At 37.4% G+C, this 15,497-nt stretch overlaps 1 protein-coding gene across 1 annotated transcript; it reads left to right on the top strand.

Annotated features, from left to right (window-relative positions):
- Window positions 1-2,357: 2,357 nt before the first annotated feature.
- Window positions 2,358-7,064, top strand: LOC129269431 (histone H1-gamma, late-like). Its single transcript, XM_054906930.2, has 2 exons — window positions 2,358-2,780; window positions 4,431-7,064. Exon 2 carries the CDS (start codon window positions 4,458-4,460, stop codon window positions 5,325-5,327), a length of 870 nt encoding a protein of 289 aa, XP_054762905.2. The 5' UTR covers window positions 2,358-2,780; window positions 4,431-4,457; the 3' UTR covers window positions 5,328-7,064.
- Window positions 7,065-15,497: the final 8,433 nt, after the last annotated feature.

Below are 15,497 nucleotides of genomic sequence, written 5' to 3'. Positions count from 1 at the left end.
GTGTGTGTGTGTGCGAGTGAAAAGGTGTGTGGTGTGGTTCCGTGAGGGTGTTTATGATGGCGTTGGCTAGTGTGTGTTGGGAGGGTTTGACTAAAATAATATTTGAATTCATTTTTTTTTTTCAAAATGAATCCGAAGGAAGGGAATGCGTAGTGGTATCTATAGTAGATTGGAACATAGAGAACTTATGATGAGTATAATAGTGACAATCAGTGTTGTGAAATTCGTTTGTATTACAATGCACCGTGTGTTGGGTTGATATGCGAAAGGTGTAAGAGTCTGTTTCTGAGGTCGAGGTTGTGTCTGTGTGAGGGTGTGCGTGGGTGATGCGATTGAGTGAGAGGTTGATTTGGTGTGTGTGTGCGTGTGTATGAGAGGGTGTGCGAGTATGCGCATGTATATTTCCCATCATATTCCGCATACTGATATCCGTTTTGCTGGAATTTAAGCAAATGATAAACACAAGGCGATGTTTAAGAGATGATGAACAAGGTATAGAGATGGGACGACTTGCATTAATTTTTTGGTATGGAAGCTTAAAAGTGCCACCCAGATGTTCAGATGATAATCTTGTTATGTCTACATCTCTTTAAAAAAATGACCAGATGACGCGATCTCGGATCTCGTCATGTCTACATCCTGTCGGAGAGATGATGAGATGACAATATCTTGGATCTCATCACAATTATCTACATCCTGTGGGAGAGATGATCAGATGACAAGATCTTGAATCTCGTCATGTCTACATCCTGTGGAGTAGAAGATCAGATTCAGATGACAAGATCCATGATCATGTCATCTGATCATCTCTTCTAAAAGATGTAGACATGACGAGTTACGAGATCATGACATCTGATCACCTCTTCCACTGGATGTAGATATGACGAGATCCAAGATCTTGTCATCTGATCATCTCACCCACGGGATGTAGACATAATGAGATCCAAGATCTTGTCATCTGATCATCTCACCCACGGGATGTAGACATAACGAGATACAAGATCTTGTCATCTGATCATCTCACCCACGGGATGTAGACAAGACGAGATCCAAGATCTTGTCATCTCGTCGAGATGATTATCTGAACGTATTGGTGGCACTTTTAAGTTTCCATGATTTGCTCATGCGACAATCGTTCATTTTTACCTAAATAAAGAGTTATCATTATAATTATGTTTTGGTTCAGAATAGCCGTCTGAAGCGGTACAAACTGTCCTCTAAAATCTCTAAAATCACAATGATTAAATGTAACATGTAACATAATATGTTTTCTTTTTCATGGTTCAATAGAAAGTTGAATGATATTGATTCAAGATGAGACTATCTGACTGAGAAACAAAAGCAAAATGAAAAAGGATGAGGAAAAATTTCCAACAAAATAAAGATGCGAAATGACAGGACATATCCAAATTCATGAAAATATCCTTCATAAGCCTATATATGCATTCATAATTACATAGATATCCAAAGGGTCCACTGTCCATCGCGCTTGTAATATTAATTTTTCTTATAATATTCTGTAAGTAAAAAAAATAGTTAACAAAAATGATATTTAATCAAATTTATTGAAGATTATCATGTTGGTATTAAAATACTGTAATTTTTTTTCTCGGAAATACCATTTTAATCACTTTTTTAAGATGGTAGTCTTTATGGTCTTCAGCCCCCCCCCCGCCCCCCCCCCCCGACCTGATGCACCTGTTCTCGAATTCTTAGGTAAAATACTAGGAATCGAAGGCGACACTGAGGGAGGGAGGGGCGTAGACGACCAGAAGGTCAGTGAAAGCATTTTCCTCAATCAATTCATCGAAGTATTGATTTTAAATCATGACCAGATGATCGTGTCAGTGATCTTCCTTTTCAATCGTCACCCCCCCCCCCTCCCGATCAATAGGTTCCACTTCACATTATAATTCATAATATGCATGTCTTGTTGATTTGACCGGCAAGAGTTAAGGTTGCCAAGTCAAATTTTATTTTTGAGTAAGTATGCATAAAACTTGAATATGTTAATTCAAGGAGAACTCTGAGGAGGATGACTGAGTCAGGGCAATACAGGGTGGGGTCAGGGATTCAAGGGGCTCTTACATGATATTCAAGTAGGGGGAAACGGAGAGGGGGAAATAGATAAAAAGGAGGAGAAAAGGAGTGAAAAGAGAAATATAAAGAGAAATTATTGTGTCATGCAACTCTATAATAAGAATTGGAAAAAAAATACGGTGTCGATCTTAGGGGTCTCGCCCCACCCAAACCCTATTGAAATATTCTGGTAAACGCCCGTGGATCAGGTTCATTATCATGTAAATTTGTTAGCTGTGATCATCATTGTGCCAGGGGACAGAAGAATTGTCATCATTAGATGTACCCTGAACAACAGATTGGAATGCACGGAATCTGTTAAAGGCTATCTCTTTTTACTAACAATTGGCGCCTTGGCGAAAGGGGTCACACACCTAGTTATTAAATAGAGACAGGTAAATTATATACAGTTTTATTCGGTTCTGAAACGAGTGTCACTACAGGGGAAGGTGCATTCAGACGGGACCTGGTGGAACATAGGATTGGTTTCGCTTGCTGGTTACCCATTTACTCTCCTCCTAGAGCTGTTCCATCGTTGTTTCTACAGGGAACGGTCTTGTGTATTCTGTATGCTTGTTGAAAAGGAGTATCAGCTCAGGAAAAAGGCTTCGTTTATAATCCAATTTTACATCATTATTCAATCAAGAAAAGAGAATTCTGAGAAGTGGACACAATTTTATATTTCTGCAACGAAATAAAAGGTATTATCTGAATGTCTGTTTATCTGGTCATCCATTTCGATTTTAAAGCAGTACACTGGACACTGCATAATTTTCACTCGGGTACATTGTGAGCTTGTTAATGATTATGGATATGAATATGGTCGTTCGTATACTAATACTAACCTCGCACTAGTGTGAGTGGTTCCAATTAAACGCTTGCTGTTGCAAGTCAAATAACTTCGTGGTTCTAATTTGTTTAAATTTTTAATTCGTCTCTTCCATTCTTTTTATTTTCATATATTTTTTTTTTTTTGTTCCCTCTGTACTAACACTAATAATTTGTTATGCATTACTTATGTCCTAGTGCTATCATAAAATGGAATTGAAATATGACATGAAATGATGAACGATATGAAAGATTTGGAAGCCACGCCAATATGCTCATTTAAAAGAGCGAAAATGCAAATTTTCATCAATTAAATTTGTACAATAAAACATTATGAACAGATAGAAACGCAAATTTTAGTGGTATATCGGCCTGAATTTCTATCACACTAGTACTTTAATATTACTTTTACTTATAATATTATGTAAGTTAAAAAATAGTTAACAAAAAGATATTTGATCAAATTTATTGAAGATTGTCATGTTGGTAAATACTGTTTTAAAAAAAATCGGAAATACCGTTTTAATCACTTTTTTTAGCCCGCCCGCCCGCCCCTCCCCCCCCCCGACCTGATGCACCTGTTCTCTTAAGTAAAATACTAGGAATCGAAGGCGACACTTAGTCTTGAGGACTCCATGATGATGTCTTTTTAAAAAAAATTGACATATACTTCTTCATCATTGATGAAGAGGTATATGTTAATTTTTTTTTAAAGACATCATGGAGTCCTCAAGACTAGGCGACACTCTGGTATATTGAGGGAGGAAGGGGCGTAGATGACCAGGTCAGTGAAAACATTTTCCTCAATCAATTCATCAAAGTATTGTTTTCAAATCATGACCAGATGATCGTGTCAGTGATCTTCCTTTTCAATCGTCATCTACCCCCCCCCCACCCCCCCCCCCGATCAATAGGTTCCACTTCACTTTAAAATCGATAATGTGCATGTCTTGTTGATTTGACCGGCAAGAGTATAAGGTTGCCAAGTCAAATTTTATTTTTGAGGAAGTATGCATAAAACTTGAATATGTTAATCAAGGGGAACTCTGAGGAGGATGACTGAGTCAGGGCAATACAGGGTGGGGTCAGGGATGCAAGCGGCTCTTCCATGATTTTCAAGTAGGGGGAAACGGAGAAGGGAAAATAGATAAAATGGGAACCGATAGGAACGCAAATTTTAGTGGTATATCGGCCTGAACTTCTATCACACTAGTACTTGTGCCTTGTCTTCACCGTTTTGAAAAGTGTCATATTTTTTGTTTTAACAAAACGCGATCGGTCTTTTGCCCATGCCCCTCCATGGCACTTTTAAAGAGGCTCCACCTTCCCTATACGTATTCTAGAGATGCTTTTTAGAAAGCAAAAATCGGTCGCTAAACGCAGATGACATTGTGAGTGAATGAGCTCCATTAATGCCTCCACACTAATCCCTGCATGCCTGCATTAACAAACTACTTATATTGATATATTATGATTAACCTCGTGGTATTTAATTCGATGCAATATTTGTTTTTTATCATCAGCTGAGGTGACTATTTACCTTTCTCAAAATGTCATCTGATGACGATCTGGAAATACCGAATGGCGACGTCGGAATGGCCACAAAAGCGAGCAAATCAACGTCACATCACCCTAAATACAACGACATGGTGGTGACGGCTATTAAGGCACTGGATGAGAAGAAGGGTGCTTCCGTTATTGCGATTAAGCAATGGATCATACAGAGATACCCGGAGATTGATCAGAGCAGAATGAAGAACCTACTTCGAATGGCTCTCAAAAGATGTGACGACTCGGGAGCAATAGTCCGACCTAATAAGAAATATGAATCCATGGGCACCATGTTAGGGCGATACAAGCTAGGTAAACCACCAAAACCAGTCAAGAAAGTCGTCAAAAAGAAGGCGGAGAAAAAGAAAGCGTCAGCGACCGGAAAAAAGAAGGTTCCCAAATCTCCGGCGGGTAAGAAAGATCGAAAGAAGAGCGATAATGACATCTTTGATTATGAAGATGACACGGAGGGCAGTGATCCCGATGGCGGAAGAACCCCTCCGCCTTACAGGAAAAACCCCGCCAAGAAGCAACCGGCTCACCGACCACGGTCAGCGAGCGCAAGTGCAACGCCAAAGCCGAGGGTGAGTAAATCCAAAGCAATACATCGACGAAGTAAGTCCCAATCTCCTGCTCCGAGTAGGTTCAAGAAGACAAAGAAACCAGCATCTAAGTCCCCGGCAAAGAAACCAGTATCGAAGTCACCGGCCAATAAAGCATCTTCACTGGCGAAGAAACCAAAAGCTAAATCAGCAGTGTCCCCAGCAGCTACAGGAAAGGGGAAGACAAAAAAAACATCTGCTAAAAATAAGGAAAAGACGCCTACAAAGAAAGCTGCCAAGCCGACGAAGAAAAAGACAGTTAAGTAAAGTGTCCAACCTCCGCCCCCTAAAAAAAGGATATTGAAATGATTTGAATCTCTTTGGGAACACCATGACTATTCATTTAAATTACCCCCCCCCCCACGAAAGTAACCTTAAATATTTTTTAATGATTATATCAGAGCTTCAATATTTATCAATTATTGCAAAAGATTATGATTAATTGATATTATGATGCTCTTTTTCTTCTTTATTAAGTCCAGGCTGCCGTGTATGTGCACAGGAAGCCTGCTGCCAGCAGTTTAAAGTTAATGTATATTCTAATGCACTTATGGGTATTTTCTCAAAAGATTGATGCTTATGCGTTTGGACAATGAAAAATTCATGTGGAATGATGGAAACATAATATTCTATGATCATTAAGTAAACATACTGCTTATCGCTCAAAAAATGAGAGATAATTGTGAATAACATTGATCGTCGTGAGTATTTGACTTATCTTGTTGCAAACTGTCATGAATCGTTTAATAAAAAGAAGGGCTACATGTTTATATATATGTTTCGTTAATTTTCAAGAATTTTATACCACTCTGCGTTCAGGGGAAAACTAAACCAAAAATGTCGATGTTATCTTTTCTGATTTGATTAAGAAATTATATATTAATGTAATACTTAATCTTCTCTTTGCAGTTCATAATTATGACACACGCTGCAAATGACTGAGTAAAACAATTTTAAGAAAGGAGACAAACAATACATTCGGCAGACGGTATCTAAAGTTCAGGAAAATATATCACATGTCTCAACAGTTCCATATCTGCTCTTTGATAAAAGCAATTACATTGTTTTTATATTTTCATGAAACACATGCGTTTTTATTAATTGCCTACTATAGCAACGGCATGGTTAAAAAACTTTATGCTTGGCTAGTTGGGACACTGGACTTCCCTTTGTACTACTGTCTGACAAATGTCTTTGATATCCTTTCTTCAAATTATTTTACATCCTGATGTAGAGATTGCATCCTAGCTGCTATAGCACCAAATTAAAATGGCGATTCTAAGCTGTGCTATGATGGGCCACTAATTATATTTGTGATAAGGTTATAATGATCATCGACTTTTTCTTTTCTTGGACGCAATGTAGAAATTATATGAACGGAGTCGATATAGTGTAAGATGAATGCTCCCAAGTCTTTGATTTAAGTTAATTTTGGCTTACATTTCACTTAAAGCGGTACGATTTTTTTGAAATTTTACTATAAAAAAGAATAGTTAGCTGAAGCTACCCTAAATCATGAAAATACTTTATAATATCATATAATATTTTCAATGTTTCAGATCTATTGACTTTGTTGAAGATTGATCGTTACAATGACCAATATTTACACGATTTACTCAAAATTGTACACTTAAATATGAAATTTGACTTTTTAAATATGAAACGCTAGAAATACCTTCGTCACCGACTGCTTTGAGCGACCATGTTTCACAAAATTTAACATCAACCATGTCAACTGCAAGTTACAAGATGCTGTTTTCATTAAAAAAAATAGTTTTCATTAGCCAAGAGCACATAGGCCTATGGGAATTTGAGCATTATTTAAACAATTGATATTTAAGTTTTGTGAAACAGAGCTCCGGTAATTCACAACTATAGTTTCTTGTGTTCTTGTCATATTACTGTAATGTTCAGATTTTTATCGAACCTCTTTGGAAAAATTTTAAACACTGTGATTGTTGCGTTTTGTCTGTATCAGTAATAAAATCTTTGTAAGTAATTGTGTGTTTTTTGGTCTAAATGCCCATTTTATTTGAAAATATCTCTTACAAAGCTCCTGTGGTTTTGAGCTATACCAGGGGCGGTGCCCCTATGGTGTATTGTCGTGTACCCTTTTTTATCATTATTGATAAAAAAAGGTCATAGATAGCTTCCCGTGCCACACCTCATCAACACACGTGTCTCCCCTGTCTTCACTCAACATGTATAATATAGATTGTATACTTTCTTTTATCAACAAATATTTCTGGGGTCCGTTGCATAAAGAGTTGCGTTAAACGCAAGTCAAAAATTCAATCGCAAGTCCCAAATGCGCGCTGTTTTTTGGTTGAAAACGGTTGAAAATCAAGTTGCGCGTGATTTTTAGAGTTGCGATTGATTGCAACTCTTCTGCAACGGCCCCTGGAGGCTTGATCCTTTACATGCTCACATTCTTCTACATAGTGATGGTATACAAACAATGATAGACGTATAAAAGATCGAAGGAGGAGAGGGGAAGATGAGAAGGAGGAGGGGGGGACCCGGGGCGGAGAAGGAACTAAAATACAGGAGAAAGAGGAGGAGGGCCTAGGCAGTGGCGTACGCAGGGGCCGGGGTGTTACAGGGGTTCAAACCCTCTTATTTTTTTTTATATACCCACCCCCCTAAAAAATTTATCGAAGACCTAAAATTGGTGGTGAAGACCTTTCTTTCTTGGTTTTTTGGTTTAAAAATTCCTGCGTACCCCACTGAGCTCAGGAGTAGTAGTATAAAAGAAGAATAAAGGAGGAGGAGGAATAAGACGAGGGAGGAGGAGAGAATAAAAAAAGAAAGAGGTATATATAGAAACATGACAAGCAAATTTTACAAAACAAATTAAGCGAACTAATATGACTTGAAATTCAAAACAGATATTTTAGGCAAAGCGGAATCTTTATAGTTTATTCTAATACAATGAGGCCTATATACAGTCGTCAATTCTCTATGTTTCACTTTCCTTCCTCACTGTCTTTCTTTTTGTTCTTCTTCTTTAATTCTGTTTTATCATTTAACTTTTCCTTTTTTTCTTAAGTTCTCCCTTTTCTGTGGCTTTCTTTTTCATTTGCTTTCCTCCGCCAATAGGGGCCTGTAGAAACGTCTATCACCTGGATCTGCCTAAAAATATGTCTATCCATTTTCCTTCTTTACCTATTTATTTGGTCCTATAAATATGATAAAGGGCTTTAAATATGCAAATAAAATAAAAAATCACTTTCCTTCTATGCTCCCTCTTCCGAGCCCCATTAGTTTTCTTCATCCTATTTTTCCCTCTTTATTCCACAAAGCAAAGCTTCTTTTCCCTATAGAGGCCTTGGTCCTTATTTCCTTTGTTTTCTTCTGTTTTTTTTTCTTTTGGGGGGCATTTGGGCCGGGACGATGCCGTGTACTTCCGTCTGGCTTACTTCTTTTTTTAATCCCCCACCGTTTTTCACACGGAAGGGGGTGCATAGCCGTTTCGCTTTTCCTTCAGATCTGCCCTCCCTTGCCCAGCACCCCCCCCCCCCCCCGTCCGTCCGCGTTGTTGGAGGTCGAGGTCGAGGTGCTATGTAATCTCGGGATTCGCGACATTGTGGTGTGAGATTTTTGAACGAGAAAACTGAGATTGGCGTCGATAACGTGCTGTTTCTGTCTTTCTGTGTCAAAATATCATCGGAAAATGGGGAGAAAGAAGAAGAAGCCGATGAGACCTTGGTGTTGGTATCCTTTATGAAGATCATTGAATCGTGTATATGTGTTTCAGTATAGATTTACTTTGCCTAAATGAATTTAGTCCATTAATTTTAGTGATTGAATTGATGCAGGTGTGCGTACCTAAAATAATTCCGAGTGTGTGGATGAGTTGCCCCGTGCGTAGACCGTACCGTAGTGTTATTATGTCCGTGCCCACGGTTGTGCCCACGAGCCACTCAAGGGTTTTGCCGCCGTGGCTAGCCAGGCGGGTTCTTGAGAGTAAAAATCATTTACTAACGTAGGCTTACTCTCAATGAGGCCAGGGAGTTCTTCCTATTCACCTACACGAAGGACCCCAAAACCTGAAAGTTTTTTAAACTTTCAACCCCCGAGATTTCTACTTCTAAAACATCTAGCAGTAGGGACCCCAATGAAGACAAAAAAAAAAAAATCTCCTTCGTTTTATAATATTAAAATCACTTACTTGATTAAAATAAATGGTACTAATCCATTCAGACAAGTCTTGTTATTCCAACATGTAAATGAAATTAGAAAAAAAGGGTTCAAACTTGGCCCAAAACGTTCAATTTCCCCATTGACTCCGTCCGCGCTGCTTTGTGTCAATAAGGCTTTGCGGCCAGTTTTAGACAGTTTGGGACGGAGACAGCTGCGCGAAAATATCAGGTGATCGCTGGCGCATCGCGTAAGTCCGATGACCCCAAAATATAGTCTTGTAAAAGACGTCGCTGTCCCGCGCCGTTATTCAATAAATGATTTCGGTCCCGAAATATTTCCACCCAGTTAAAGTCACTTTTAATGTACGTCCATCGAACATTGATAGAACAGAAAGAAAGCGTGAGTGAGTCAAGGAAATGAGAGAAAACAGAGGGAAAAGTAGTATTTAAATTGTTTTCAGATATTGCTTGTGTGCCATTTATTTGTGAAGTCATCAAGCTCGAAGAAGAGCAGAATGCAGATATTTTGATCGTTAGATTATTGTTGCATTGTTATGATTTGATTCCTTACTAAGTTACTTTAAATTTGATCTAGAGTATGGTGATATTTGACATCTAATTCATCGAACTGATAATCATGTCATGAGCTCTGTCTCTTAATTTTGGCAACCTACTACCTCGGAACATTTGCTCATGCAAAGGCCGTCCGACGAGTAAAAAAAAACGCCCGTCTTAACATTCTAAATAGCTCCGTGGTTTGAATAAAAATGAATAAAACGGCCGTCGTATAAACAAATGTGACCGAGGTAGAGGCCTGTTGTAGGCTCCAGTGGCGTACGCGGGGGAGGGGGGGGGGGGGTAACAGGGGCTCAACTCAACCCCCTTAAATTTTTTATACCTACCCCCCCCCCCCCAATTTTTTTTTTTTTTGGGGGGTGAAGACCAAGTCAAAATAGTGATGATTATTTATTTTTCATTTTTCGATCTTAATTACCGCCCCCCAGAAAAAAAAACACCTAGCTGTCCTTACCAGATCATTCTCCCACGAGAATATGTTCACCTTTATTGTTCCTACTGAATGTCGATCTTACTCGATGTTCTCATATTTCTTTTTCTCTCCCCCCTCTTCGTATACGGAACAAAGAAATACGCTATAGGAGAATGCTCTGGTAGGGACAGGGAGCTCTGTCTTGGGAATGGGGGCGTTGAGGGACATTATGGAGGAAAAGAGTCAGTTGTTTGGATTTATATAGGTTATTTTTGTTCCTCTTCCTTTTCTGTTATTTTCTGTAAATGTTTCCTTTTTATATCAGATACACTACAGTCACATTTGCTCTATGGTGGCAGAACGGTGAATAAAAAAAACAGCCGTTTTAAAGATTTTAAAAAATAGCTATATCATACTAGGTGGGTTGGTTACTAATAGTTTGAATAGAAATGAATAAAACGGCTGTGTTCGACCACCGTACGGCCGCCGTAAATCAGATCAAAATGTGACTGAGGTGTTACACGCTCGTAAAAATAAGGAAAGAGGGGGGGGGGTAGATACAGTTATGATATTTTTATCGATCTGATTAAGTCGCCTTACCTCCCCCCCCCCAAGAAAAAATAAAACTACCTCCCAGTCTCTACCATTAGCATTCTCCCGTGAAATTGTTCCCACTTACGAAAAGGACGGGATGTCGACCTTGCTCATGAATGTTTTTTTCCTCGGTAACTGATATCTTTTTTTTTTTTGGGGGGGGGGGAGTGGGGAGGGGGTGTTGAGTGACATCATGCAGGGTTGAAGGAAAAGTTTAAGTTAATTGTTGGGATTTTGGGTTCGGCGCCCCCCTATATATTCTTTTTTATTTTATATACGTACATGATTTTTAAAAAATCTCAGATAACGGTAAAAGCCAGTGATCTTATCTCTGTAGGCCTATATATAACGACGTAAACCGGGACCTATCTTCCCTTTTTTTTTTTAGAAAGGGTGGGTCAGTGTATGAAAAAAAAATGTTTTCATGGAAAAGAATCAAGTTATTAAGAACATTTAAAATTAATATTTGTATATTCTGCAATTTAAAATAATTTAAGTGAGGTTTAGGGATGTTTATTTCGATTTCTCTCTCTATAACATAAAAATACATTAATAAGGTTTGAACATTTCCGCAGTGGAAAATAAAATTTGAATTACATATTAATAATAATTAATTGTAATGGATGATTCTTACCTGATGTGGTAAATGCAGGGTTGTAATAAAAAACGTTTTTTATTTAAAAAAACAAATAAAACGTTTTTTATTGTTTTAAAACGTTTTTTTTTCCAACGAACGATGTAATTTTCCTGTAAATCAATTAAATTATACACTTAATACAGTATGATTTAAGCTCTTGATGTTTTAAATACGTTTATGGAGTAAGTAAGAGATGACTACAATTTTTGTTACTGAATTTTCAACAAAAAAATTCATATTTTTCCCAAAATTACTAAATCAAGGAAATTGAATGCCGAAAAATTAAGTTGACATTTTATAAGTTTATTCCTCATACATGTAGTCTCAGGGTTTTTTAGTCTTGTCAATCTAGGGGGTGAGAAGAAGTTGCGCTTTGTAAGAAAACAACATAATCTATAGAATATAGGCTTTCAAAGCTTAATTTCATTTACTCAATATGCTTTATTTCATTTGAATCAATTATACCAATTTTAAGTAATAATAATGATAATAATAGTCCGCTTTTATATAGCGCTTAATACATTGGAACGATGTGTCTAAGCACTTTACAGATATATTATTAACCCAGTCATCGGATCAATCAGTCATTCCCGCACACAATGTATGCACATCCTCCACTCCCTGGGTAGTATTCCAGTCAGTCGCTAGTGAGGCGCACACAGTACTGGACAAGCTACACTGATTTTCGCATCCTACCGGGTACCCACAAGTGCATGAAATATAAGTTTGGGTTTAAATCTATAAATATTAGGCCCTTGAACTGCTTATTTCTTTAATTGAGGAATTCTGATCAAATTGTTTTTTTCAATGTTTTTTTTTACTTGTTTTTTTTTATATTTCTTATGTACAGTTTTGTGGTTACTTTTGGTTTTTTTTTTTTAGTTTTTTAATGAAAATTATTGGCAATAATTTTCCAATCATTAACAAAAAGCACAAATATTGATACAGATCAAATGTTGGCAAAAAATTTGCATTGGCTTTATACATGAAATCACGATATTGAGCAATTCTGGTCTGACATGCACTTGTGTAATATCACGGAGCTATCAATGTGCTGATAGCTCCATGGTAATATCATAACCGCATATCCATGCATGTATCCAAAAAATAGTCTTGAACAATATGGCGTGGCCCTGCCGTGCTAATGGATTTATCATAGAAATTTTTAAGGGGGCCATTACAGTCCCCTGGGATTGTTAGGGTTAAAGGTCAAATCCACCCCAGAAAAATGTTGATTTGAATCAGTAGAAAAAATTCAAACAAGCATAATGCTGAAAATTTCATCGAAATCGGATGTGAAATAAGAAAGTTACGACATTTTAAAGTTTCGCTTATTTTTCACAAAACATTTATAACAACTCAGTGATGTGCAAATGAGAGAGTTGATGATGTCCCTCACTCACTATTTCTTTTGTTTTTTTAATTGTTTGAACAATACAATATTTCAATTTATACAGATTTGATAATAATGACCAACTTGACTGAACCAAAAAATGTTAAAACAATTGTAGTTCCACTCATGTTCAGGGAGGAAAAAACTATATTTTACATGACAATGAGAAAAAAACGACATACAAAATAAATAGTGAGTGATGTCATCAGTCCCCTCATTTGCATACCAACCAGGATGCGCATATAACTGTTTTGCGAAATTAAGCGAAACTTTAAAATGTCATCACTTTATTATTTTACATCCGCTTTGATGAAATTTTCAGCATAATACCTTTTTCTTGGGGTGGACTTGTCCTTTAAGGTTTGCTAGCTAATTATCTTATTATAAATTAAACTACTTTTCTTCATCTTTACGAAGCGCAAAGTTTCACCTACTTTAGTGTGTACCTCAAGGTTACAATGTCAGTTATACTGTCTATTTGCAAAATATTATTGTGCTTGTGCAACACTTCCATTTCATTCAAGTACTACTATTACATATTTGAGCTTATTTTTAATAGTGTTTCTTTCCCTGTCTAAAAGTGAGCACAACACTCAAATGCTTGTTAAAATGAGAAATATAGATTGATGTACATAATTGAACAGGAGGAAAGGAACACGACAAAGCAATGGAAAAAGGGAGAAGGGGGGAAAGAGAGAGGAGAAAAAGAGTTGTGTTGAGAAAGTGATTTAGTTAGAAGAAAATAATATACCACTTAAGAAATAAAAGTATAAAAAAATATATTCATGTAAAATCACATCCATGCATATTCATAACACACAAGTCTATGAGGCGTTTTAAATCACGTTTTTTTTGTAAAAAAAACGGGTGTTTTAAAACGCGTTTTAAAACATGTTTTAAAACACACCGTTTAAAACGTGCCAACCCTGGGTAAATGCCCTCGTCCATCTGGAGTATATTCCCTGGACCGGAAAGGCAGGGGTACAACCAGCTCAGGGATCCCTGGGGGTATTCTCGTGTTATATAATTCAGGCTAGAACACACTAACCCATCATGGGATCATTCAAAAGATCAATGGAAAGGGGTGCTTTTCACTGGTCAGCACATGAATGCTTTGACCCAATCAGAAGTGAAAACGCAAAAAAAAAACATGACTCATTTTATCTCATGAAATGTTCCTACCGAAGACGACGGAATGTCTGGCTTCCAAGACCTTATCGGACAGGCTGTTTTATGTCTGTCAACACCGCGGCAACTTCACAGAAACAAATTCTTTCACACCCTCCTTATTCCGAAAAATCCATGTAAATTGCTTTCTTTTTGTTGTCAACACCCTTCTGCATTGATCTTTTGAAGTATACACCGCGGCAACTTCGCAGAAACAACTTATTCTTTCACACCCTCCTTATTCCGAAAAAGTCCATGTAAATTACTTTCTTTACAGTTGTAATATTTTGGCATTTCTTTACGGAATCAAATTATCATTTTTATTGTGCTGTCCTGCATGAAGAGTTCATATTTTTTGGATCCTGCAGACTGAAGAAATAAAACGTTGCTTTTTAATGCAGGTTCCCTCATGTTTCTATTCGCCGTATTATTCAATTTAAATAAATGATGCCATGTCTGATTTGTATGTAATGTTAATTCTTCTGATGTAATATTTGTTTGTATTATGTTCATGATTATGACAAGTGAAATAATGTCATATCTCAAAATTGACGAAGAGTTCCCCAAAGCAACCTTCAGAATATTTTTCTTTTGGAAAACTCACCGGCACCGACCAGGGACACCGAAGGAGGGGGCAACTCTTTTCACTTAACAAAAAAAAAGAATAATAATTAACAAGTGAGTATTCTCGTCTGATCGTTGTTACATGATGATACCCATACCCCCACCCTAATTCAGAATCCAACCCAAAGCAGATTACGGATGTAAAAGTCAGCGGGGGGGGGGGGAGGGAGGGTCTCTCAGCGAAAACGTTTTTTTCCAACTCTCCGCTCAATCATATAAATGGCCTCCAATTTTCAGGGTTTTTTTTTGGGGGGGTGTAAACGGGTTCTTTGCAGGTATTGGCAGAAATTATTATTGTAATTCAGGAGATAGGAGATACGTACGTTTTGGGGAAAATTTTCTCCAATTAGGATTTTTTTTTTTAATATCCATTTATTTATTTTTGCTAAGAGCAGGGGCGCAGGACCGAGGGAACCCACCCCCCCCCCTCCGCCTATACATTAGAAAATAAAAAAATAACTGACATCTCGTAGAGTAATTTTTGTATCCTAATTTTACAACAATCAGTATGTTACTGTTCAAAATAAAATCTTAAATGTGTGTGATTGTGAGAGGGCATATATACATATATTGTGCGTAAACATTGCAAATTAAAACATTGATTTCTTAGATTTTTTAATAAACAAAATATACTTTAGTAGGCCTTAACAATTGATTACTAATCAAGCTATACACACCGGGGGATTCCCCTATTTTAATTTAGCCCCGGGATTTAGCCCCCAGAGCGAATGTACAGTTGCAACGTACAGGTCCATGCTTTACACACGCAGTTTTTTAATCCACTCTAACTCCATTATTCCCATGCCACCATCTCGGTCACAGACCTTCTCACACACAAGTGTAAACATCCTTGTACAGAATTCCCTGTATCACCAAGGAGATATCACTTGGT

The sequence above is a fragment of the Lytechinus pictus genome, chromosome 10 (assembly GCF_037042905.1).
Source record: "Lytechinus pictus isolate F3 Inbred chromosome 10, Lp3.0, whole genome shotgun sequence".
Classification (NCBI taxonomy): Eukaryota; Metazoa; Echinodermata; class Echinoidea; order Temnopleuroida; family Toxopneustidae; genus Lytechinus; species Lytechinus pictus.
Note: the sequence above shows the minus strand (reverse complement) of the source record. Positions and strands in the feature narration are given on the sequence as shown.